The following is a 27,339-nucleotide window of genomic DNA, read 5'->3' as shown; positions in this document are numbered from 1 at the left end:
AGTTGTTGTTAGGTTTGCTTTATTGGTGGGATTTCCAATGGTGTGTTGATGCATGCCTCTGTGACAGTTTGGACTGCTGAGGCTGGACTGCTGAAATGGGTCTTGAGGAATGGCCACATAAAATACTATTACACACAGAGCAAGAGGGCACTTGTACAGTCTGAGGGCAAAAGGGCATTATCGGTTTCTAACTTTTTACTGGAAAAAACATGGAAAATTAATAAAGTCCCATGCAAACGGCTACCTTGATGTTTTTTGAGTATTCTGAACACCTGATTTTTTTTTACTGTGTGATTTGACACACTTCCCAATAACCCAGCAGTGGTAAAGTCTCACTTTATGAATTTACACTTTGAGTTTAGAGTCTTGACAGGTCTTTGAATCCAAGTAAAAATGACTGTTTGGACTTGGTGGATGATTTGAATAATGTTCTGTTTTGCTACAGAGTTTGGAGGAGCGTTGTAATCGAATCCTGCGGGAGATGGAGGGTTCTCTGACAGCCCACGATAGAGTGGGCGTCCAAGACTTTGTACTGCTAAATGCCTACACCAGCGAGGCAGCTTTTCTGGACAACCTGAGGAAACGCTTCAGTGAAAACCTCATATATGTGAGTAAAGTAAAGTGGTTTGGGGCCTGGCTTTGCATCAAGCTGAAAATTAATAGCAGCTACTGAGAGTGTGAATAACTGAATGTTTGCTAAACTCCTACAGTGACTGACGGTCATAGATGTAAGCACAAGTGAAAGTGAATGAATTTGTATGTGAAACAACATTTAGCACTGTTTTGCTGAGCCATGGAAGCTGCTGTGTGCTTCCATGCATTTTTGAATAATAAGCCACTGTTAACTTACATTATATGTCATATATATGTATATATATATATGGAGAGAGAGAGAGAGAGAGAGAGAGAGTGTGTAAGTTTTCTTAAGCATCTAAAAAACTTTACGGGCACCCGGTTAGGGTATATAGAGTTAGTATCGGTATCGGCAGTTTCAGCAGGTGCTTGAGGATCAGACCAGTATAAAAAAGTAGTATTGACGCAAATCTTTTAAAACTTTATTTGAAATGAAAATTTGTCTAAATAAGAATAAAATCAGTATGAATAATATTAAACAAACGCATTGCAACATATACACTAAGAAATTTATTTTTACACTTTATCCTTAAAATTGGCATTGATTATTTAAGATAAACTTAAGCTGCATTGTATGTGGATTCAGGATTCTAAAGAAACAAAACCACTGATATTCCTCCTTAAACAGTGAAACTGACCCCTGAATTAACCACTGAAAATGTTCTACATTCTACCCTCACTGTAATACACTGGTTTAAGTAGTTAGTTTTGGGTGATTTAAGTTGAACTATACATTAATTCTTTATTTTTCATTGGTCATTGATGTCCCTTAAACACAAAAAATAACCCCCTTAATCAGCTGATGATTTGTATATTTCATTCAGTAGTAAAAAAAAAGGAATTTCTACCAAAAAAAAATATATTTAACCTAAAAAAAATCAGCAACAGAATATTGTCACACTGATCACCACCACCGAGATCAAGAGTTAATCCAAACTGACAGTCAGATACAGGCAAGGTCAAAGTCGGGTAAGCAGGCAGATGAGCAAGGTAAACACTCCAAAAACACAAACGCTAATTTCTTGGCCAAAATTGTAAGGAGGATTTGCATCATCATACAAGCTCTGTGTGCTTTTGAGAAAACACATAACAAATCGCTCCCTTCTACCACATACAACCAATAACATTTCATACAAGCCTTCACATCACGACAGAGCACACAGCCAAGCAGCCATGGTATCCATGAGAGTCAGACACATCAGCATAATAATACTTTTGTCCCTGGAGAGAAAGCAACGGTGAGCGACAATGGAGCGGAACGAAAATGCCAAAATGCGGTTGTTGTACAGAGAACAGCAGGGCCCAGCGCTACGTTCAGCATCCAGCCACCTGAATCCTTCAATTTTTCTAAGCCTCAAGATTGGGAGAAATGGATTCGAGCGGTTCAGGATAGCAACACAAACACTCTGAGGAAAAGCAGGTGAATACGTTCATTTACTGTATGGGTAATGAGGCTGATGACATTCTGCGTGGCTTGGTAGTCTTGTCGTGGGGCTAGCAGACACGCAACTGTCTGAATGCATGCAGTTAGACCAAGATCTAACACTAGAAAAAGCCATTACAATGGCAAGGCAAAGTGAGGAGGTGAAACGTCAACAACGTTCCTTGCAGTGTGACACAGGCGCCATGCTGCTGAAGCCAGCTCTGTAGATAGAGTGTACAGGAGCAGTCGGAGAGTTGCTAAACCCCAAAAAGACATTAGCCAGAATGCTAAGTCACAAATTGGCAAACACAGCAAAATGCACAGTGCCCAGTGCCATAAATACGGTAGCTCCCAACCCCACCTGAAGCGTGAGTGTCCTGCTAATGCGGCAAAATGTCATTCCTGTGGAAAAAAAGGTCACTTCAGGCATGCATGAAATTGTTCATGAAATCAAAGAGAGCGATGGTGTGTTCCTAGGGAGCACTGCAGCCGATGGTGAGCCGTGGATGGTTGACATAGACATTTCCTTCAAGCACGGGGGAAGATGTAATGGTCCTTCCACAAACCATGATTAAAGAAGTCTTCAGTGGCACAGACCTACCTGTTCTCAAGGATGCAGCAAAACCTCTACTAGGACCAGGTCGGATTCCTTTAGTTGTTGGTGTCATCAGCCTGCTGTTAAAGAGAGGAGAAAAGGAGGCTGTGGAAGACGTGTATATCATTCAAGGCCTGCATTCTGCACTGCTAGGCAGACCAGCTATCTCAAAGCTTGGGCTGGTTGCACGTCTAGACTGCACTGACAAAGGGACATTACAAACATGCTACCCAAAGCTGTGCAGTGGGCTTGGTGTGGTTTGACAGCCATACGTTATCAAGCTGAAACTAGGGGCTGTTCCTTTTTCTCTTTAGACTCCCAGACGAATCCCTTTACCATTAATGGGCAAAGTCAAAGAGGAATTGTCCCATATAGAAAGGCTGGGAGTAATCAGCAGAGTTGAAGAGCTGACAGATTGGTGTGCTGGCATTGTTGTAGTCCCTAAAAAGTCAGGCTCTGTGAGGATATGCCTGGATCTCACCAAGCTTAATGAATCTGTATTTTGGGAGAAGTATATCCTCCCATCTGTAGAACAAACACTGGGAATGCTTGCAGGAGCAAAACTCTTCAGTAAATTATATGCCAATATGGGATTCTGGCAAATTCCACTGACAGAAGAGTCTGCAAAGCACACAACATTCATAACTCCCTTTGGCCTCTTCTTTTTCTGGAGGTTGCACTTTGGTATTGCCTCTGCGCCAGAACACTTCCAGAACAGGATAGCAACTGAGGTCATAGATGGCCTTGAAGGCGTTGTATGTCACATGGATGACGTTCTCGTGTGGGGCAGGAATCAGGTGGAGCATGACACTGTTGCAGAGGTGCATGCCGTGTTGCAGAGCATGCAGAAGGCGGGGATCACACTCAATCTTGATAAGTGTTACCTGTCTACCCAAGAGGTGAGCTTTCTGGGCCATGTAATTTCAGACAGTAGTATCAGTCCTGACCCTAAGAAAACAGAGACTATTAGGAGATAAAGGAAACTTTCAGCGTTAGCGAGCTCAGGATCTTTCTTGGAATGGTTAATTAGCTAAGAAAATTCATTCCTCAGTTGGCTGAAAAAGACAAGGCACTTTGTGATCTACTATCCAAGAAGAACAGCTGGGTCTGTGGCTTTCCAAACCCTGAAAGAGGCACGGTCATCTCTGCCTGTGTTGGCCATGTATGATCCCAACAGGGACTGCAAAGTGTCTGTGGACGCGTCTTCTTGGGTTGGGTTGGGAGCGGTTCTTCTCCAGAGATGGAAAATGGAGTGGAAACCTGTGGCCTATGTGTCACAGTCGCTTACCCAGACAGAGCAAAGGTTTGCACAGGTGGAAAAAGAGGCTTTGAGTCTAACCTGGTCACCAAGGGGTGGTGAAATGCAGAGAGCGGGCACATCAATCAGTATGGTGGCCAGGCCTGACCCAGCAGCTAAACAAAATTCTGCTCAAATGCAGAACATGCATCAAGGAGCGTCAGAACCCGAAAGAGCCAGGCATGCTGTCTCAGTTACCTGACCGGCCGTGGCAGAAGTTAGGAACAGACTTGTTTATGCTGGGAAGCAAAACCTACCTGATGGTAGAGGTCTACTACTCCAGGTATGTGGAGATTGCCCATTTAACTCCTTCCTGGTGCAACAACATGATTATGCATCTAAAATCTATATTTGCACGTCATGGAGTTCCAAAGACCCTGGTGACTGACAATGGGCTTCAGTTCTCTGGGCTAGCCTTTGCATCCTTCACTGAATCCTATGGGTTCTGCCATATTACCAGCAGCCCTAGGTTTCTCCAACGTAATGGTGAGGCTGAGCGCACTGCCAAAACTGTGAAGTCTCTTCTCAAGAAAGCTGTAGACCCTTATCTGGCTGTACTGTTCTCGTTAAGGTGTTAGAACCAGAACTAAACAGCAGCCAAACTCTATCCACAAAAGGCTAGAAGAGTCAGGATGTAGCTTCTTGCTCCAACTTTATTTGCCTTGAATATGTGAATTTAGAGTGAAACTGAAAACACATGAATTACTAAAGGTCACTAATGTAGTTTCCATATAAAAGGTAAATTATAAGTCTGTAACAAACACAAATGAAACAGCATATGACACCAGGACAAAGATACAGGGTAGCACCAAGCTAGGAGCATGCTAGCAACCACAAAAAATGTAATTACTCTCAAAATGAACTTAAACAGGACTCAATTCTCAAAAATATGCTCATATAAACAGTCAATCAACTAAAATGTTTACTCACAGACATTGCTGCAAAGAGAAAAGGGATGACAACAGATTAAGCTGAGCATGCACTAATTTCTGGCTGTGCTCTTCCAACACTTCCTGGGTCTCTACTTCCTCTCTCTTTTTTAAATGAACATATTCAGTATATCCACTAGGAGGCGCTATTTTCTTGCCTAAATAAACATTTCATCCTTTGCTTTGCCTGGAAGGCAGAACACTGGCTCTGCTTACTTATAGAGCCACACCACTGCAAAATGGATAGAGTCCTGTGGCTTAACAGCTGCCAATGAAATGACATCCCTGAACTGCCGTCTACTCCTAGAACCAGGCCCGGGAGAGTCATGTGGAAGCCTACAAGACTGGACTTGTAGAAGCCACGGAAAAAAAAAAAAGGAACAATACGTGTGTTGTTGTTCTGTATGCATCAGTATATAGCTCAGTGTATTTGCTAAGAACAGTTGACATAAATAATGAATATCAGTTAGTGTAAGACAGCTAAATGTTTAGAAGTTTAAACAGAGTTTGTGGGGTTTCTCTTTAAGGTTTTGATAGGAACAGACCTTCCAGCGACAGGGGTGGAATAATCCCCTAAGGTCTGCCGAGACAAAGGTAGTCCACCCTTTGTCTCTAGAGAGGGGAGATTTGGTGTTGCTGTATCTTTAAGGGCATGTTACGGGGATGCCTGAGAGAGAGAGTTAAAGCAATATGCCTATAAGATGTTGAGTGAAGCTTGCAGTAAAACATTTAAACTACAGTTCGGACTCCTCTCTAGTGATGATGTTACTCTTGGCTTCCGTCACAAACCAACAAGCTAGCTTTTTTTCGCTAGCTTCACCCCCAGAGCCTGCATGTCTCCACAGCTGGCAGAACTTGTCATAAAGTTAGCCATAACAAAGCCCACCCCTGTACAAGAAAGATATGATTGGTCAATTTTGCTGTCATTTGAAATTTGTCTCTCATTGAATTACTATTGCTTGGCCCTCTGTAAATTTATAGCCTGACCACCAATCACTAACAATCTTTCCAGCAACAGCAGATACAGCAAAATTCCGATAGGGAGACTATGGCTACCTTCACATTACCAGGCTGAACTGGCACAAATCCGATTTTTTGCCCTAATGTGACTCAGATCTGTTGTTTTCCGGGCTGTGTGGACATGCAAATCTGATCTTTTCAAATCCGACCTGAGTCACTTTCATATGTGGTCTTAGATCAGATACGTATCTGATTTGTGGCCATGCGACCTTAATGTAATTGTTCAGAATGGAATTCATGTGCTTTTGTTTCCACTGCGCGTGCCTAATCATTCAGCCCCTGATAGCAAGAGAATAGTGGACCACTATCAGCCCACCGGGGGCAAAGCTGGTGGTCCACTGACTTTAGCATTTTCCAGGCGGCCCACCGGTGGTTAAGCAGAGTAAAAGGCAAAATTCCATATATCATCGCTCATTTCCTACTCGCAGTCTAATTTACTGATTTTTCTTTCCTTCTTATTATTAGTTATACTTTGTAAATTAGATTAGTAAATAATTTTAATCTAACACAGTGTCAGCAACATTTTCTATAAAATCATTTTATATCAGGCCTAGTCATTAGTCATTTTTCACTCTGTTATATATAATTTGTCTTTTATTTTGTTTATTTTCTAAAATAAAAGTCGGTGGGCATTTAAAATCTGTTTGAGGAGATTAAAAAACTAGGTAGAGTTTGTATGCAGGACAGTAATCTGGGTGGCAAACACTCAGTGGGGTGCCGAATTTATCAAGACAGCGGACCTATATATGGTTGCTATCTGGGGCGTTTTCATGGCAGCAGCTTTAGCAGTAGTTAAAGCCTGTAAACCGTGGAAAAACAACACATCTTACCCTTTCGCCTTCTTCTCGCTGTAATAATGAACAGCTGTGAGCTGATCAGAGTTAATTATAGAGTAGGATGTGCGCATGCGGTTCGTTTCAGGACGTCGGTTCGTTCAAATTAATAGGCGTGTTCAACTGAACCCGGCGCTGCGCAGACCGATCGCCGCCTGGCTCAGTACGGTGCATGCCGGTTACTTATTTTGTCCGACTTGCGTCGGTGACATACGGCGCGTTATAATCTCGCGAGTTCGATGCGGCTGCAGGCTTCAGAGCCAGTCGCTGTAGTTGCTTCCCACGAGTTTTTTTTTTTTTCCCACTACACAGGCTACATTTATAAATGCTTAAACAAGAATGCAATCATTTCCTGAACATTGAATAGCATAAAATATTTTAACACCGCTGTTATATTTTTAAGAGCTTTTAAACTCGAGCTATAAGAGTTTATTTTTTTTATTTTTTTATTTTTTTTTTTCAATTGTTTGTTATACAATTACAATTGTACAAAAGCAGTATAAAGCAGAACAGATATAGTTAAGTCAGATAACAAATTGCATAAGAAAAATGTGGAAACAAATTTAAACAAGTTTAAACAAAAAAATAAATAAATAAATAAAAAAATAAAGAAGAAGAAAAAAAAGAAAGCCAGGGGAATGAACACGTTTTTACAGAAACAAATTAAATAAGGTGCATATATTCATTGTTTTGACAGCTTTTTTGTTTTTGGAGAGGGTAATAGAAGTTGTGTATTGTTTAGCTTCTATTTTGAATTTCAGAAAATCTGGTTTGGAGTGACTAAATTTGCATTTATGTATATGAAATTTTGCCAAAAGAATGATCAAAATAATAATATAATATTCTTTGACTTCATTATTTTTATAATGACTGAAGCCAAACAACACATTATCCAAAGAGAGATTAAAATCAGGGTCGATACAATCCATGATAAATCTACATACATCCTTCCAAAGCTTTTTTGTGTGGGAGCAGTACCAGAACAGGTGTAAAAGAGTTTCTGGATTTACATCACAGAAAGAACAATTGAGATTGATATCCTGTATAAATTTAGCAAGAAATTGGTTAACTGGATAGCATCTATGTACAAATTTGTAAGAAACTTCCTTTATTTTATTGGTTAACAGATATTTAGAAGGTAAGGTCCAAATATATTTCCAATCAGGATTTTTTACAAGAGAATTCCAATCTGCATCCATAACCACTGCATATTCTTTAGGAGTTATAGGTATCTTATACTTGGATAAAAATTCTGTATAACTAATAATCCTCTATCATTAAATAAATCTCTAACCAACAAAATACCATGTTCAAACCAATTTGTGAAGAATAATGATTGATTTTTATATTAAATGTATTTATTATTCCAAATAAAGTATGTATGTGGTGAAAAATTATGTTTATATATGAGGGACCAAGCCAATAAAACCTGCTGATGAAAGTTAGATAATTTTAAGGGGTGCTTCCCATGAGCTGCACGAGCTGAGAGATGGCTTGATGACGACAGAGCTTAAACCTCATTGGCTAGAAGCTCTGCTGACACCTGTGATGTTTGTGTCGTTTTATTCTAAAATGAAACTTTTTGTTAATGTAAATCTCCGCTATATCTCTTAAAGATTTTATATTTACGCTAATACGATCATGCTCTCTAGTAGTATAACAGTTTATTTTTGTGCATTATTCAACGTATTTTATGTCATAATTATCATTTCATGTCGTGAAAAGACTCGAGTGTCTGATATTTCTTTAATCTAACATATCTATCTTTTTATCTTGATATTTTTCTAGAAATTTTATTGGTCTTTGTGTTCTTATTCTATTTTTTATGAAGCACTCTGAAATGCTTTTATGATTTATAACTGTTTTTTAAAAGCACTACATTACTATTGCACTTTGATTTATTTTTCTTTCTACTCTGTAAATGTTTTAAAATATAATAAACAAATAAAGTCGTGTGTATGAGCATGGTGTTATGTTTCTTTACATGAACCAACGCCAGAACGTAAGCTGTTCTGGAATATAAGAACAAAACAATGTGGTATTCAGAAGATGATTGTGTTAAGAAATTCATCTTCAATTAACCACAGCCACTATTCATCTTCAATGCCTGAATAATTATTTTGTCTGTGCCTGAAGAAGCTCAGACCTCTACACAATCATACAATATAGAAATTAACCCCATTATTCATTAGTGACTCATAATGGGTACATCCTTCATTGGTGTGCCTACTGAAGTATACTGTTACACAATACATCCATAAAATAACATGCAGCATTGCATGTTATGTGATTAGTTATAATAGGTTAGTTTTATCCCCCAATAATTTAATTACACTAATGTCATCACTGATGCTGATAATTTATGAATATACAAACTTACAAACTGCAGTTTTATATACACCACTTAGGAGTAGGACCTAAATGGCACACACAATGGCATTTGAAATGTGTTCAATTTGTGTAGACTAAAGACCACTCACTAAATCTAAAAGAAAATCACTGCTCAATGGAAAGATGTGTTTTGAGTGGCAGTTTGGCACATTGTAACAAATTAAGAATAACAATCTTGTCCATGTGCCATAACATCACATGGACAACATCCTTATCAATTTGAAGGACAGCCAAGGAAATATTACCTTATTTGCACCAAAAACTTTTGCAGAAAAGGGGAAAAATGGCGAGTGAGCAATGAAAGCATGATGCGACTGCAATGGTTTGGAAATATTATATTAATTTTGATGTACTTTTCAAGATAAAAAGTATTTGTATTTATACTACACAATTGACATCAAAACTTTTGAATGCTGTTTATTTGTAGTATTTTTATTCTATTTTATAGTATTCTGATTATAATCAGTATATCTTAAAACAGAACAAAGTTTCCATGAGTGGTTCCAGGGGGCTGTCGCAGTGTGACTTCTGAATACGAATTCTGAATCCATCTACTGCACAGATAGTGTTTGGAAATCCAGCTGCTTGAAAACCCAGAAAACACAGAATTATGCAGGGTTTGCCCTACTGGCCAGGAAATCTGTTGTGTCATATGTGTATTTATCAGAGTACAAAACTCATGAAAATGTTTGACAAGAGTGGATTTTGTGACATTGAATTAGTCTGAAATACCCCTATATGACTCCTGGTTCAACACTTTTTGTGAGTGGCAATTTTGTCTGCTGTGGATTCATATAAACAGGGCCGAGGGTCTTTATCAGATCCTAAATAGTAAGCGAGACAAAAGATTATCACAATCACATTAAAACCTTTTGCATTGTTATATGACTTCCATACTTGTCCTTTGGAGAGTCTGACATGACCTCTAAATTCTGAGAGACTCTAAAGAGGGATGACATCCTCTATAAAATGTTGTATTTTGGACTAGTTTGGACTAAAAGCCATTTTGACACAATATAATTGAAATATATTTACCATATGCGCAACCTTAATGATTAAGGTCTGGCTGAGTGCACTTGATAATTTCTAGGGGTGCGTGAAAAAATCGATTCTTAGATGCAGATTTAACTTGCCAGGAAACCAACTGCGCTGCTTATAAATGCGAATAACGCATCGTTGCTATGCGACCTGCAGTCTGCAGAGTCATTGCGAAACAGGGCTTTCACGCTATGTTGCACGCGTCCCGTCTCGAAGATATTTTACTGACACAGCGACCCCCCCGCCTCCCGTCTCTACAACGAGACCAAAACTGAAGTTATAAAATCACTAAAGAAAACGGGTAGGACGGCTGTAACGTGCTGCGTTGACATCCATTACCACTGGATCTTATTTCACCTTAATAGCACATTTTATCGCAGATGAATGGCAGCAGCATCTTATGTACTCCAATCAAGAGCAGTGAATGAGAGCCTTCTAGTTCACTTGCCACATCACTTCCATTTGACTTATTAATAAAAGATATTGGAAGTAAATTCATTATGGATCATTACAAATACTATGCTTTAACATTACCAAGTCCTCAGACAGACTAAAATAGAAATGGTGTATAGAAAAATAAGATGCATCGAGATGCATTGATAATCGTTTTATAATCGCATTGCATCCCTCTGAATCGTAATCGAATCGAATCGTGAGGTGCCTAGAAATTCCCACCCCTAATAATTTCCATTTGTTTATTTCTAGAATTTTTACACTGTTTATCATATTCACTCTCAATAGACAGTCTTGAAAAACAGACTACTTAGTTTAGGTCTATTCATTTAAATTGTTATTGACAAATGTTAAGGCTATTCATTAACATGGTTGTTAATAACAGGTTGTTAATACTTTTTCACCAATGTACAAGATAAATTAAGAATGATGAATGTTGAATAAAACCATTTGTGTTTACAGATGTTACAGAAACTAGTTTGACAATTTGTGTCACCAATAGTCACAACTGTAGATTAGAAAACAATCGCTGGGCTTAACCTGCAACTATGATCAACAATAGTTTGTTTAGCCTACAGACAATTAAACAAATGTTTCATTTTTGTTGTTCATCATACTCGATTTCATGCAATGGCAGAGGGATTTCTACTGCATCCACTTCATTAGCTACGAAGAACGCAAACGCCGTGAGATCCGCCACCGCTCACGTGAGTTTCATGGTGGCGACTTGACGGCTATTTCTACTCTCCTCCTCCAACTGCAACAGTCTGCTCTCGCTGACCACCGAGGCGAGGCGCAGTTAATCTCAAACAAGCCTAATGACAGATTTGAATCACTTACCTAAACGAGTGTGAGCCATCGTTGTCAGAGAAATTGGATTTGAGCAAAAAATCAGATTTGAGCAATGAGGCTTGTAATGTGAACATAGCAAAAGGGGCTTCTTTAATTTAACCTTTCACATTCCAGTACAAATTGAATAGGCAAGTTTATTTGCTTAGATTTGTTTTTGTTTAGATGTTGATTGTCAAAATACGATCAATTAAAACTAGAACTGCTCAATTTTAAAATATTATTTTTAGAATATATTAGGCCCTCTCTGAGGGCTTAGATGGCCCTGATGGTTCCACCTCTGGCTGAAATGGATTTAATGAATGCCACTATCCACCTTATCTACACCCTAAGTTTGTTATTTCAATGATACAACCTTTTCATCAGCCATGATGGTGGTAGCATTTTTGTTTGAAAGTTCACGAGCCAACAGCGGGAAAGTAATTTTAATTAAAAGCTGGGATTTTGAGTAAATTGAGCAAAGTATGGGACAAAATTGAGTACAAGCAGCAAAAATGGAATGGGAAAAGTTTTGCCAGATTTTTTGTTTTAACCAACAGGAGTTGACTATGACAGTGAGTTTTAACTCCAGTCCTGGCGACCTGCTGCCTTGCACATATTTTAATGGGAACACTTGTTAGTCATGCCTTTTTTACATTAGTCTCATAGACAACAAAGACGACAAACAAAATTAATATATTACCAACAAAGTTAAGTTACATTATTCATAGATACATACCCCCGCAGTCTTATTATGTGCTTTTCTAAGATTGGTCTGAATTTTAATGCTTCAGAAAAACAATGATCACAAAAGCAATGATTTCAAAGCAGACTGTTTGTGCACCTTAGTTTCCATATATGGACTTTATGGACTGTGGAGTGAATGGCTTGTTTTGAAACTTTAACAATGTTGTCAAATATCAAACTCTATTATTTTAAAAAAGTGAGGAAACATTGTTTTTCAATGATAAGGCCATTTTAAGTTAATCCATACCAACATTAGAATGCTAACGGTTGTCTAATGTACTCATGCCTTTGTATAGTGTGGTGTAGAGAAGCCTGCAGGCACTGAACCTGAACAAACGTAGATTGTTCTTTTTACATGTACATGTACATAATTTTTCATTATTAAATATTTTAACTCTTTTAGCAAAATGGCACCTAAACGAAAGCGAGAGAAACAAAAGGACAGAGAAAAAATGTGCCGAAGTCCACCCAGCAGCAGTAGTTTTTTAATAAAAAATGAAGCCAATACAGTTCATGATTGTTATTTATTCAGCCAAATGTTATTTAACAGTTTGTTGGTCTGTAAAATATAAAATACTGTGCAAAAATTGTCACAGTTTATAGGCAAATTGTCCTACTTCACCTGAAAAAAATAAATAAGTACATAAAAAATAACAGTGTGCCTATCTGTGTTCTAGCATCTGTAATATCAAAATATATACTATTTTCAGTTCAGTTTTAACATATTTAAATTTACACTTTTGACAAGTCACAAAATCCAAACATAAGTTACCTTAACAATGACTAAAAGTCATTTGACAAACTTGAAGCAATAATCTCACGCCGCTAGCAGAAGAAACAAATCGTATTGGTATTTATTTAATTATAAATTTAAAAAGACGACTAATCCAAAAGCAATGGAAAGTAATCAGATTATGTTACTTTAATATTGTAATCCTTTGGATTAGGTCACAAATGACATTTTTAACAAGTAATTAGTAATCTGTACAGAAAAAAAAAAATACAGTAATCTTCCAAACCCAGAACAAAGATTCAGTGGCCACTCATGACCAAGTATACAGATAAGCCTTGAGAATACATTGTTATTATTTGTAAATTGTAAAATATTTTTCCGGCCATTTTTTAATTAATTTGCTCATGTCAGTACTAGCTGACACGCCTTGCTTCTCATTCCACTGCTCTATGTAGGCTAAATGGTCTGTTTTAATGGAATCACGCAGCTCATTTTCAAGTGTCGATTAAAATGCAACCGACACATAATCATATGCTGATGAGTGGCTGACTGATTTTATTTTTTAAAAGGTGTTGACAACTTAGAGGACAGTAAAAGAGCAGGTGTGCAGCTGGGTGAATGAACCTAGCCATGTCCAGGTTAGTTAGGAGCTAGGTATGTTGGCTATTGAGCAGGGGACATATTCTGTGAATGCAGTCTGAAAGATGCTAGCTACGTAGTGTCAACCCATACAATTTACATGTATGAAATATGGTTGTGTTACTATTGTAGCGACTCGCTACTAGCTGGTGCTGGCTCTGGAAGACTCTGGATGTGTGGCTATGCAGATGGCCACATGCTAAGGCTCATGGTGTCACCCCCTTGTGAACTGGAGGAAAATTACAAACGCAGCGGGGAGGACTGTGAGGAGCGTAGCAAAGACAGGTGCCGAGGAGTCGATGCTTGAGACAGCACAACGAGGCTCAACAGCTAAGCCAGGTTGGAGAAAGTAGGGGGGAGGCCGACATGGCATGGTTTGCATGGTAGTTGGAGGCTGGAGCTGGTGCGGGAAGGCCCGATGACAGAGCTGGTGCGAGAAACACAATGGCAAGAAGGCCGGAAGTGGCCCGGCAAGAATGACGGCAGTGTGGTGGGTCAAGCCCGAACACTGGAGCTCCAGTATACACAAGCATCAGACTTTCTGGCATCTACAACGTGGTCGGCGGCAGGGAAAGTGGAGAGCAGTCGAGGGAGCGCCGTGGCAATTGCTGCTGGGGTGGAGTAAGTGGAGAGCAGTCAAGGAAGCACACCTGCTGCTGTTGCTGGAGTGATGTTTCAAGCTGTGCGGAGATGTGCCGTGCCGAGGAGGAGGACGCAGCACTCAGTCTGTCTCTGCTTCAGCGCCCCACAGAGGAGAATGTGGCCCCGAGGGAGGACTAGCGATGTGAATGGCCCTGAGCGTGTGCCCGTGTTGTGTGTGTTTACTAAGACAGTGGACACTTTGTAACCCCTTCTGCACAGTGACTGCAAGGGAATGGGGTGTGCCCCCCTATGCCCAGGGACTTTGTCTGGTGTTTCATTCTTTGCATGTAGACATTGCTCTCACTAAAATACAGAAGGTCCGTCAAAAACACAGGAAGTCAACCAGATCAAGGAAAAGATCGCCCAGTAGCTCTGCAAAAGCAGCAATACCTTGCACTGAGCTAAGCTAAAGCCTGGGCTTATATACTAAACCGAACTAATCATATGACATGCAAAAGCAGGTGAAACAAATCAATAGTCAGGTGAGTCAGGTCTCTGATAAAAAGGATTGGTATGATGTCACAGTCACGTGTTCACCCAGAGAGTTCTGGGAATTGAAGTCCAGAGAGTCAAAGCTTGAGGGATGCATGACAGGGTGAACTATGACCAAAAGGTATTTTGCGTTACTCATTGTGCATACCTCAATTTGCTGAGAAGCTATGTTAGCTGCAAAACTGAGCATCTAACCGTATGGATTACTCACACCATATAAATTTGAGTTAAGTTTTTAAAATCGTTAACTTGCGTGAATGAGTGAGAGGCGTGTATGTGTGAATATGTGAGTGACCAGAGTTTACCATACTGCTTCGGTAGTTTCCAGGCAAAAAGTATTCAAAGCAAACCAAAAAAAGAAAAAACACCCAAAAACTAGCTAAAAAAATTAAAAATGCTGCTCATATTTGCAAACTGGGGCAGTCATGGGCTGGAGGTTAGGGAACCAGCCTTGTGCCTGGAAGGTCACTGGTTCAATCCCCTGAGCTAATAGTACGTGACTGGAGTGCCCTTGAGCAAGGCATCTATCCCCCAACTGCTCCCCAGGTGCTGTGGATAGGGCTGACCACTGCTCTGGGCAAGTGTGCTCACTGCCCCCCAGTGTGTGTGCTCCAGGTTGTTCAGGTTGGTTTGATGACACTTGTGGACTGCAATTTTCAAATAGTACCACAGATTCTTGATTGGATTGAGATCTGGACCTTCACTTGGACATTGTAGAATATTCAAGTCAAGTCAAATTTATTTGTATAGCGCTTTTTATGACTGGGGCGTGGGCAACTGGTCTGAAGCGGGTAGCAGGAGAGCTCGACAGCCAATCATCCATCAGTGTCCGGCTGGACAGGTGGGTAGTCGTTTACTCGGAAAAACGTAGGGAGATTGAATTAGTTTTGTTCTGTTTGGGTGTATGTAAAACAGAGAATGTGAACATTTCCAGAGTGTGGCTAATGACTCCGGCAGATCTGACTATAACAGCTTAACTAAAAGGAGAGAACCAAAAGGACACACAGACACGGGAAACAATTTGGCACAGACACCCTGAAACAATTTGGCATCCCTCCACTCCACCGTCCACAAACCTGAGTGATCGTGTGCGACCAGCGTCTCAGTTTACTATAATTCCCTGTGTCCATGGACCCCTGTATCTGCTGCCTTTATCTAAGGGGGAACATTAATTACCAAAAGCTAAACCGAACAAGTGAGTTTTCAGCCTAGATTTGAAGATTGCGACTGAGTCTGAGTCCCGAACATTTTCTGGAAGATCATTCCAGAGTTTGGGGGCTTTATAGGAAAAGGCTCTTCCCCCAGCTGAAACCTTCTGAATTCTGGGAACTATTAAAAAGCCAGCACTCTGTGATCTGAGTAATCATGGTGGCTCGTAATGGGAAATAAGGTCTTGCAGGTACTCAGGAGCAAGCCCATGTAGGGCTTTATATGTCAATTAAAGAATTTTGTAATCAATATGGAATTTAACAGGCAGCCAATGAAGTGACGATAGAACTGGACTGATATGATCAAATTTTTAGTTTTAGTGAGGACCCTGGCTGCAGCATTTTGAACTAGTTGAAGTTTACTTAAATTCCTGCTGGTGCATCCTGACAGTAGTGCGTTACAATAGTCTAGCCTTGAAGTAATAAAGGCATGTACTAATGTTTCTGCATCATGCAGGGATAAGGCATTTTTTATTTTGTCAATGTTACGAAGATGTAAAAAAGCTGTCCTAGTGATAATGCCTATGTGTTGATCGAGTGACAAATCGAGTGACAGATCGAGTGATTTTTTGCTGCTGAACCAGGTATAACTGGAAAGTCAACGAGTTTTAAAATTGAATCTGATAATTTATTTCTTGCCACTTTTGGGCCCAGAAGGAGAACCTCTGTTTGGTTGGTCTGTTTAGAAGGCGGAAGTTACGCAACATCCAGGCTTTCACGTCTTTTACACAGTCCTTTCTTTAACCTATATTTGTCATCAGGCTTGGCTGATATGTACAATTGCGTATCATCTGCGTAACAGTGAAAGTTAATGCCATGGTTTCTTATAACTGTGCCTAACGGTAACATGTATAATGTAAATAATAATGGTCCTAAAATAGAGCCTTGTGGAATTCCAAATCTTACTTTTGAATAATTGGAAGATAAATCATTTACCTTTACGAACTGATAACGTTCCGTTAAGTAAGATTTGAACCACGATAGGGCTGTCCCTGTGATTCCAACCATGTTTTCTAACCTTTCTAGGAGAATATTGTGGTCTATCGTATCGAAAGCTGCTCTGAGGTCAAGTAGCACCAACAGGGATATGTAGCCTTGATCAGAGGCAAGAAGAAAATCATTTGTTATCTTAAATAGAGCTGTCTCAGTGCTGTGATGTGGCCTGAATCCAGATTGGAATTTTTTATATATGTGGTTCTTATGTAGATATGAACTAAGTTGTTGGGCTACAGCTTTTTCTAAGATCTTAGATATAAACGATAGGTTAGAAATAGGCCTGTAATTAGACAATACGCTAGCATCAAGGTTTGGTTTCTTGATCAGAGGTTTAATAACTGCTAGTTTAAAAGCTTTGTTTACAAGGCCCAGGCTAAGGGACGAGTTTACTATAGTTAAAAGAGGATTAATGATTACTGGTAGTACTTCTTTGAGTAATTTTGAGGGAATTGCATCAAGTGTGCAGGTTGTACAATTTGCAGAGGAGACAATCTTCTCTAGTTCTAGCTGTGGGAGTCGGTAGAAAGTTTACAGCCTTTCTTCTGCAACTACGTTATGTTTTATATCAGCCACATCAGATGACAGCCAAGTTGGATCTAATACTGTGGGTTGAATTTGTTGTCTAATATTTTCGATTTTATTATTTAAAAAGTCCATAAAAACTTCACTGGTGAGAGTCGCTGGAATTTGTGGTTCAGTACCTGCTTGATTTATTGTAATTCTGGAAATCACACTAAACAGAACTCTAGGATTATATTTATTATTCTCGATCAGTGAGGCCAGATATACTGAGCGAGCTTTAGTGAGAGCATTTCTATGCTCTATAAGGCTGTCCTTCCAGGCAAAGTGGAACACTTCCAGCTTGGTTGATCGCCATTTCCACTCTAGTTTCCGTACTGTTTGTTTTAAGGTATGGGGTTTATCATTGTACCATGGGGCAAGCTTTTTCTGTCTTATCCTTTTTATTTTAAGTGGCGCCACATTTTCTAAAGTAGATCGAAAGGTATTTTCTAAATAGTCGGTTAGTACATCTAGCTCCATTGGGTCTGAAGGAGTGGAGACTAGGGTTGTTAGTTCTGGGAGGTTTTCTATGAATAAGTTCAATTCTATGAATGAACTTACCGCTTTTGGTTGATTTAGGAACTTAGCAGGACGATAGCAGGATGATAGCACTGGAGCGGTGGGTCGGCAGTCTGTGCGTCTGTTGCGTATGGAGGAGGGTCTGTTGCATCTGGAGGAGCTCAAGTCACCTTCTTATCACCTTTTTGTTGTTCAACCACTCCTGTGTTGCTTTGGCTTTGTGCTTGGAATCAGTGTCCTGCAGAAAGGTGAAGTTTCTCCTAAGCTTTAGTTTTTTAGAAGACTGAAACAGGTTGTCTTGGAGTATCTCCCTGTATTTTGTACCATCAACCCGTCCCTCAGTTTTAACAAAATGCCCACTGAGGAAAAACATCCCCATAACATGATGCTGCCACCCCCATACTTCTCTGTTGGGATGGTGTTTGTTGAGGAATGAGCTCCATTTTCATGTCATCTGACCACAAAACCTTATCCCACATTTTAGCTGGGTCTAGGCATGCTTTGATGTGTTGTTTCTTCAGTAATGGTTTCCTTCTAGCTTCTCTCCCACACAGGCCAGTTGTATGCTGAGGTCTTGATATTGCTGACTGGTGCGCCTTCATTCAAGACTAGAGTAAAGTGATTGTTGTTGTCTCAGGCTTCCCTGAGCTCCCTCTTGCTCTGATGCTAAGTTTTGAGGGATGGCTTTGTCTAGGCAGTTTCTGGGTGGTATGATGCAGCTTCCATTTTCTCACAATTGACCCAACAGTGCTCACTGGGATATCCAAACACTTGGATATTATTTTGTAGCCATTTCCTATATTGTGCATGTCTATTATTTTATCTCTAATTTACTTTGAATTTTTCTTTAATCTTAATTTTAATAGCTTCAGATTCAGATTTGCCTTCAGATTCAATGTCTGATCAATGGTACTTGAATTAAGGGGATCTTAAATTCCAAAAAGATTGTAAACCAAATGTATCCCCATTAGGGCAATATCTTTCATCTCCATAAAAAAAGGAGCTTCCACAGCACAAGGTTTGAATACTTATGCAAACAGCATTTTTCAACTAGTAATTTTCATCATGGAATAATTTCCTTATAAAACCAATATTACTTCAAATTAATTCATTTTGAAGGTAATATGTCACAGCACAAAATATCAAAAAGCCATCTGTAATCCACACAAATTAGATGAGGTTAAATAAATTTGCAAGGCACTGTATGTACAGTCAGTAAAACAGAGTGAACTGGATAATTTATGCTGCGTTAGACCTGAGCACAGATGCATTACATCAATAATAAATCTGACATGTTAACCGCTAACGTGGATTGTGAATGGTATAGATGATGCAAAGGCCTCCTCTCAACAAGATTAACTAAAATGTTTGTCAATCAAAGTTTTTTTTTTATGGACCAAATGTGGGAATAAGTCAATTTAATTCCAGCTGCATTATTAAGTAATGTAGTTTATTAATTGCATATCCTTTTTTAAAACCCACCAAAATAATGACAACCCAGCCCACATTTTTGTCCGCCTGCTACAGCAGAAAATCCTATCTGGCAACACTGTGAGTGAGTGAGAGAAAGAAAGATAATAAACTGTCTCCTGAACAGCTGGAAGAAACGGACTGAATTTTCTTTCTCCTTCTCTTTTTCTTTCTTATTATAGTTATTATAGTTGTTATTATATTAATACCTTGATCCATCAAAACACCCACAGAAACACTCATCTGGAACTGTTAACTACTAAATTACAAGCCATATTAGGTGAGCCAAGTGGTCATATTAGGTGATTAGCTATCTTGGTTCGTAGCTGTTTACTTAGTAGTTAACACTGGTTTTACTGACATGAAATGATACCCTGCACTGTTGTATGCATGTACAAACTCCAGCAATTTTTTTTTCTTGAGAGTGAAGCTAACATATATGCTAAAACTGTTAGAATTAGCCACATAGCCAACAAATAACCATGTTTGAGCACAAGTTAGAATTTTGAACCTGAACAAAGCTGAATTTTTCTTGAGAACAAAATTTAAGCAGAAATGTATTCTAGCTAATTAATGAATAGAATTAGCCACATATGTATAAAATTAGAAATATATAACTACCAATATATGGCTAACAAATAATACTCACCTTTAAAACATGTTGGAGCACTAAGTTGGACTTTTTTGGGTGGTGGGGCATTATTGTTATTATTATTATTATTATTATTATTATTATTATTATTTAAACATCATGATTGTTTGGACAGGCTTATTTGTATAACAGCATTCTCACATATCAGTATTGTAAAGGCCAATATCATAATATTGATTCACAAGCGATATAGTATACAGCCCATGTGTGATGTTTAGAGAGCAACATTAACCATACTTTAAGTCTATTGATCTTTGTAAAGTCTTCATATAATGGTATATCAATTGTATTTTGTGTGCCTTTCTTTCCATTAGACTTACATCGGCACCCTCCTCGTCTCCATTAACCCCTATAAGGAGTTGGACATATACAGCAAAAAGCAAATGGACATATACATGGGAGTCAATTTTTTCGAGTTGCCACCGCACATGTAAGTATGGTTTCATGCAAATAAACTTTTGTTATCATTGCTCTTATTCAGATTCTCTAAAAAAGAAAGTTCCAGTGATTCTCAGTTTAATCTTTATTTTCCGCACATGTTTACCACCATGGGCAATAATTTTGACATATTTCACCTGTACTTACAAAGGATCTGAAAACATCTTAAGATAATATTAAAAACATTTTCAAGATGAACCTTGAAAAAAGGTTTGAGATACATGACTATATAACACAAATTCAAAGTACAACCATCACACTCAACAAAGTCGTGTGATGAGACATACATGAATTAATGTCTTACCAAAGCTGTTTTATGAACTTTTGAACACTCGGCCAATACAGTAAAAAGGCAGCTCCAGTTACTTTTACTTTCAAAAAGGTTTACAAATACACTTGACTGAATAATTCCAAAAGTGTTGTACAAAAATACTTGTTTTGCATTAAGCACTTACTGTTGGAATTCAGCAGCTGCCTAATTACTTCTAGCATAGTTGACGGTGGGTTTTCTGTTCTTTTCTAAGTGCAGGGAGATGTGTCAGACTGTGTTGACTGCAGAGGCAATGGGTGGGCATGCCTTTAATTAGCCAAAATATGAAAGGCCTATATTAAATAGTGCACCAATCAAAAAATTTGGCCTTTGAAAACTATGTTTGCATTAGTCTTGTGGTAAAGGAGGTCACCGGAAATGTCTAACGTTATATAGCAGAATGCCCTAATTTTGAATGATGGCTGACTTGAAGGGTGTAGAAATGGGAGGAGAATAACATGGAGCTACTAGTACATGAAGCATTTAATGTAATGAACTGAAGACACACTTACTGATGCATATACATCATGATATGATCATGAATACATTTTCCCTGTTTTCAGGGAACAAATACAATTCTAAGCACATGATGTTCAATAGATACTCATGTTGCATCATTATTGATCCCCTAATAACATTCAAAAAGGATTCATGGTTGAAACAAAATGATGCAACTTAAAGACATTTCACATTTTTAAACAATAAATGAAACTAAATGAGTTCAATAAAACATAATTAATATTTCATGAGGTCATATATTCTGCTTCATAAATCTGTATAACTGTATTCTCCCACATTAAAGTAGGGTGACCAGATCAGCAGATATCTAACATGTTAACATGCTAACATGCCAGTAATACTTAGAGACAGAATTTAAATGCATTACATATTACATTTATTTAAATTAAGTACATTTATTTAAAAATATAAAAGGAATCTCAGCAAAATGAGTAAAAAAGCATCACAATAAAGTTATCACATAGTTTTAACAATGTCTTACTGATGGCTCCCCCGTCTGAGGCTCTATCCTCAGACCATACCCTGGCAAGCTGATTGTTGATGTAATCCAGTTTTGTATGATTCAAAAGGGCTAATCATAAATAATAAGAAATCATTTTACTTTGAACACCAAAACATTTTTGTAATGGTTAAAAAGAAAATTTATATATTTTGTGTGAATGGTGTGATATACAAAAAAAAATCATACAGATCTCCTGACTAATCTACCTTCTCAGCTTTGCTCTTGCTGACAATGTCTACCGCACCATGATCAGTGAGACCAACAACCATTTTATCCTCATCTCTGGAGAGAGTGGCACAGGCAAAACAGAGGCTTCTAAAAAAATCCTGCAGTTCTATGCAGTCAGTTGCCCCAGTACTAAACTGCTGGACAATGTGAGGGATCGTCTCCTTCGCTCCAACCCTGTGCTGGAGGTCAGAACTTTCAGTTTTCCTATATTTTTTTTCAGTTTTTCTGTACTTATCAAAGACTGTATAAATCATGGAATATTCAAGCTACTTTATAGTATGAAACAGATTGATGTGTTAGAAATGATGTAATTAATAGAGTAATACTTAATATACTTCAATTGTAAATCCTGACATTTTGAGCATGACTTCCAATTTTTCATCCTAGGCTTTTGGGAATGCCAAAACGCTAAAAAACGACAACTCCAGTCGCTTTGGAAAGTACATGGACATTCAATTTGATCACCTGGTATAATATTATTTTAAATTATGGTAGTCAGCGCATTGTGATGCATCGATCTGGTGGAGATTCAGTGATATAGATTTTGGAATGTCTATTGTAATGAATTATAATAATATTCAATAAAGTTGTCAATATTTAGCCAAAATAGATATCTCAAGCTATTTCCAAAATTTTCATTTCTTTTATTGTCTATGTTCTGAATTGTGCCAAAAAATCAAGTCAAATTCGTGAAATTTTAGATCCATGATGAGTCATTTCCTCATAATCAAATAGGACTGAAGTGACATATTTACATGCTTATTTAGTAGGCTTGTCCTTTAGGCATAAATAAGGTTTTCCTGCAGGGAGGTGCTGTCGGCGGACACATACTGAGCTATTTACTGGAGAAGTCAAGGGTGGTCCACCAAAACCATGGCGAGAGAAACTTCCATATTTTCTATCAGTTAGTTGAAGGTGGGGATGAGGAGCTTCTTCGCTGGCTTGGTCTAGAGCGAAACTCTCAAAATTATAGGTACCTAGTCCAGGTAGGGAGCAATGCAATATTTTTGATTCATTATGACTGCAGTGTTGAAAGCTTGAAAAAAAGTGAAATGAATGTTCAAAATAGTGTATTGAAATTTAAAACTGTATCACCGATACACCCTTCTGACTTTTCCAAGGGTCTCACATTTGGTGTCTTTTTAGAAGTTTTTGGGGCTTATTTTATTAGGAGGGATGGCGTTGACAAACTAATCTGAGCCAGTTCATTCTCTTTAGTGTATTATTTCTGTAGAATCTACACATTTCTAACACAAACACTTTTGAAAAACAAATCTACACTTCAGAATAAATGAAGCCTTTGGGTTGCTAGATCCTAGAACCATTGAATCCTAGGACCAACACTTTTGATACCTTCTTTCTCTTTCTCAAGGGAGCATGTGCCAAAGTGAGCTCCATCAATGATAAGAGTGACTGGAAAACAATCCAGAAAGCTCTATCAGTTGTTGATTTCAGTGAGAAGGATAAAGAGGTACTTTCTAGCTCTGTCAATGCAATTGTGGGTGACAGACTAAAAGAGTCTACTGGGAAAAACTAATTTGTATTTTCCTCTCTGGCTTCTTGTGCAGAATTTGTTTGCAATCATTGCCAGTGTACTCCATCTGGGAAACGTCCGCTTTGAGGCTTCCCAAGGTTATGCCACACTCAACAGCAGTGAGGAGATACACTGGCTTTCTAAGGTACGATTACACTATATGTCCAAGGTATCCAGACACCCCTTCTAAGTAGTCAATTAAGCTACTTTAAAAGGCTCATGGACTACATTTGTCTTGTATTTTTCTTCCATTTATAATGTTTATGTGGGTTTATATACCAAAAACAGTCAAATTTCATTTTTACATGACCTTTTTCCAACCTCTCTTGATTGCTAATTAAATGCATCATCACAAAAACAATGAAATCAAAATGAGCTGTTTTGCTGCTTAATTTCTGCATGTTTTCATGATGTTGGCCTCTTAAGGTGCAGCCATTGCTGTAGCAGGCGTTCAGTTGCACACACAGAGATTCCCCATACAAAGGCACTGCCAACAGTATGAGACACTCTGCAGCAGCCGCACATAAACCTGAGATCATCATGCTGCTCGCGATTTACCATTTTAAAGAATCTAAACTTACATTAGAAACGCGCTCTGTGATCAAATGAGGGAATTCATCAACAGAGCTGGCTTTCCTTCTCTTCTAGAGGCACGTCAGTGCTGTACAGTCAGCATAACGACAGTTTTAATGACTGACTCTTTACAGACTATAAGCACGAGCTGCTGTTAAAACAATAGACAAGCCATACAATAATAGCAAAGATATGTGTTTGATTTCAACTCATAGATCGCAGGGCGTATATTTGGCCAAGCATCAGCAACCTGAGTGGTTGAAGTCAAACTGATAAACCAGTGACAAAGAAGCAGATACCAAGTAAGATTTACCATTATTGTTGATTGTGACGATGCTAATCCAAAAAACGGGTGAATGGAGTGAGGTTTGACTATTCCAAATGAAGCACAAAAACCCTCAAAACTAGAGACTCTCCAGACCAAACAACTGCTTTTTTTGGAAACCAGTGGAGTAACTTGATGCAGCTCCAAATTACAGTTCACATTTACCTTGTACGTTTCTTTTCTTATCTATTTTTTTCCTTTTTCCCCCTTTTTAACATTATTACAACCATGTGTTTTTTAACAAACCTATTAATGACCAAATCTGATCTTTTTCAGGCCTTAATTCTCAGGTTTCCAGTTTCAGCATTTAAGAAATTAAAAATAAAGTTGTATTTAAAAAAGTTGATTTTAGTGTTCCTGTGGGCCGCTATGCTTTGTAGTTGCACACAGGTGGCCCTTGGGGTGAAAAACGTTGAAAAACCCTGACCTAGAGCACATAAAAAACTGAAGCATAGGGACGCAGGAAGTAGGGGTGCTGAGGCGGCTGCAGCACCCCCTGAATTCAGGACCGCCACTGTTAAAAATAATAGTAATGTGTAAATAGTTTAGTGATGTTAAGTCAAAAACTGACCGTTTTGAGGCGCATCGCTCACGCAGGTTGAAGTTCAAAGAGAGAGGGTCTATTCATAGTTACAGACCAGTTCTGTGTGATGCCATCAGTCAGAGGAAGTGCCCTGTTGACAGCCCTTCACATGGGAAAAAACTGATTGAGTGCCCCCCAGGGTGCCCCATCATGCAGTGAATTATGGTGATGTGCCCTCTACAGCAAGCAATTTCTATAACATGTCTTAAGAAGTGCCCTTTGAGTGTAGAAAATGTGATGCGGTGCCCTATAAGATGTCCTCACAATGATCTAAACTTGATGTTTCCTATGACTGCCCTTCCAATGGAAAAGGGTGTTGTTATGAAGTGTCCTTTATGCTGCCCCTACATGACAGTGTCCCAAAGGGTGCCCCTCTAGTAGATAAAACATGACGCAGTGCTGTAAAGGGTGTCCCTACATGCATGAGAATGTGGGGAAATTTCCTAATAGATGTCTCTCTAGTGGAGGAAATGTGATGTGGTGACACATAGGTGCCGTCACAATGAGATAAACTTGACATTTCCCACAGGTGCCTTTCTGATGAAAAAAAAACTCATGAAGTGCCTTCTTAGATGTCCTTCCAAGTGGCAAACGCGATGACGTGCCCTTGCAATGTAGAAAAAATAATCCCACTGAAGAAAATGAGACACAGTGCCCTACAGTCTCCCCTCAACGTTCCCTCTAGGGCAAGCTTTCCCAAAGTGTGTGCCGTGATGACAGTCTAGGCTTGCTGCTATACTTTGATAAGATTTTGATGTACCTCTCAAACCTGCATACATTTAAAACACATTATATAGTTTCTAAGAAATCTCTTCTGTGTTTTTGCAAGGGGCTGATAAGTTAATTCTAATATCTAGCAAGCATTTTGATGTAGTCTAATCTGCACTGTCCCTGTATTTTTATTTTTTACCCCTTAACCCCTTATGTACCCCTTAACTGAATTTGATAGAAAACAGACAAAATATATTGTTGCCAACAATGACATAGAGTTTAAAAATACTCATTCCTATTGTTAAAAACTTACATTCATTCTATCCATTTAAGTTTTCTGTTTTAGCCACACCCCCTTCTAGAAAGCTCAGATGGGGGCTCAATACAGTGTGAGCTGTAACCCTGACACCCTACTACAGTGTGTTTGGGAGGTAACACAGGAAGCTTTCTTTGAGGCTTTTTAGGGTAATTTGCGCAAAATGCTTACAGGACTTTAAAGTTTTTTTGTGAATTGCTTTTTAACTTAGTTAAGGGTGACTAGTCCTGACTGCCAAGCTCCCAAATCATAGTTATCTCATTGACATTATCATGTCTGCATTTGTGAAACAAAAGTTAATAGTTCCCTCTCTGATTTACATTGGAGGTGTTTGTAAAATAAAAATTTTAAAGGTTTTATATACCTTTGTAATGTGAATTGCTTAATGATGTAATTTTTTAATGATGAATTGCTTAATGATGAATATTTAATCATACAAGATGCATCATAGCTTTTTGCATGCTGGTGTGGCACCATGTCATGCACTAGGTGCCCTTTTTATTTTCTCACCCCTGCCCTTCAAACAGACCAAGGCCTCCGCTAAAGCAACTAAAGCTCCGCAAAAGTTTTACAGTATAAAGCCAGCCTTAAATGATTCAGAAGTTTCGAAGTTTTACTGTATTTTGTGACGTGTTGATTATAGAGTATACAAATCATGTCCTTCAGGCTGAGTGGTTGACCCTTTACATTGGATTTAGGACATCTAAGGACATCTAAGAAGAATTCATGATATTGCCAGACTGGAGCACAACAGTTTTTCTTTTGAACGAGTCCCACCATTATTTTTACACAATTATGGTCACAACAGACTGGTTCATAATGAGATCTTAGCGAGTACAGTAAAGCAGGCTTGTGGTTAGCAATTCAGACTTCTACCGGCTCTGTAATGCAGTAACATACACCTGCAAATAATGGTGCATTTTGTTAAGCCTGATTTGTGAATTCAGATGACATCATTCTCCATGCCAAAATCTACCAATATAATACTTTTGGGATTTATTTTTTAAAACTCATAACTTCAAAGTTGACTGCTCAGATGAATGAAACCAGGTTCCAATTGACCAGGTTGATTTGTGAAAAATTTCACAGTCCTGATTTTGTCTGTCCGTTACATGTGTAGACTGTGAGTAAATAAAGTTAAAGTAGATTTAGACGGAATTTATTTCTAAAAAGCATTTATATTTACTTTGGTAGATTATTT

At 38.6% G+C, this 27,339-nt stretch overlaps 1 protein-coding gene across 1 annotated transcript in view; it reads left to right on the top strand.

Annotated features, from left to right (window-relative positions):
- myo1hb (myosin IHb) overlaps positions 1-27,339 on the top strand; it is an 87,221-nt gene that overhangs the window by 8,308 nt on the left and 51,574 nt on the right. Inside the window, exons 2-8 of the mRNA XM_036562949.1 lie at positions 446-607; positions 20,414-20,529; positions 22,083-22,281; positions 22,484-22,564; positions 22,903-23,082; positions 23,469-23,567; positions 23,665-23,775. Coding sequence (XP_036418842.1) covers positions 482-607; positions 20,414-20,529; positions 22,083-22,281; positions 22,484-22,564; positions 22,903-23,082; positions 23,469-23,567; positions 23,665-23,775 — 912 coding nt within the window. The 5' untranslated portion in view covers positions 446-481. The remainder of the gene's footprint in view (positions 1-445; positions 608-20,413; positions 20,530-22,082; positions 22,282-22,483; positions 22,565-22,902; positions 23,083-23,468; positions 23,568-23,664; positions 23,776-27,339) is intronic.

Source organism: Colossoma macropomum, unplaced genomic scaffold, assembly GCF_904425465.1.
Source record: "Colossoma macropomum unplaced genomic scaffold, Colossoma_macropomum, whole genome shotgun sequence".
Lineage (NCBI taxonomy): Eukaryota > Metazoa > Chordata > Actinopteri > Characiformes > Serrasalmidae > Colossoma > Colossoma macropomum.
The sequence above is the reverse complement of the archived record's forward strand: the minus strand, read 5'-3'. Positions and strand labels throughout refer to the sequence as shown.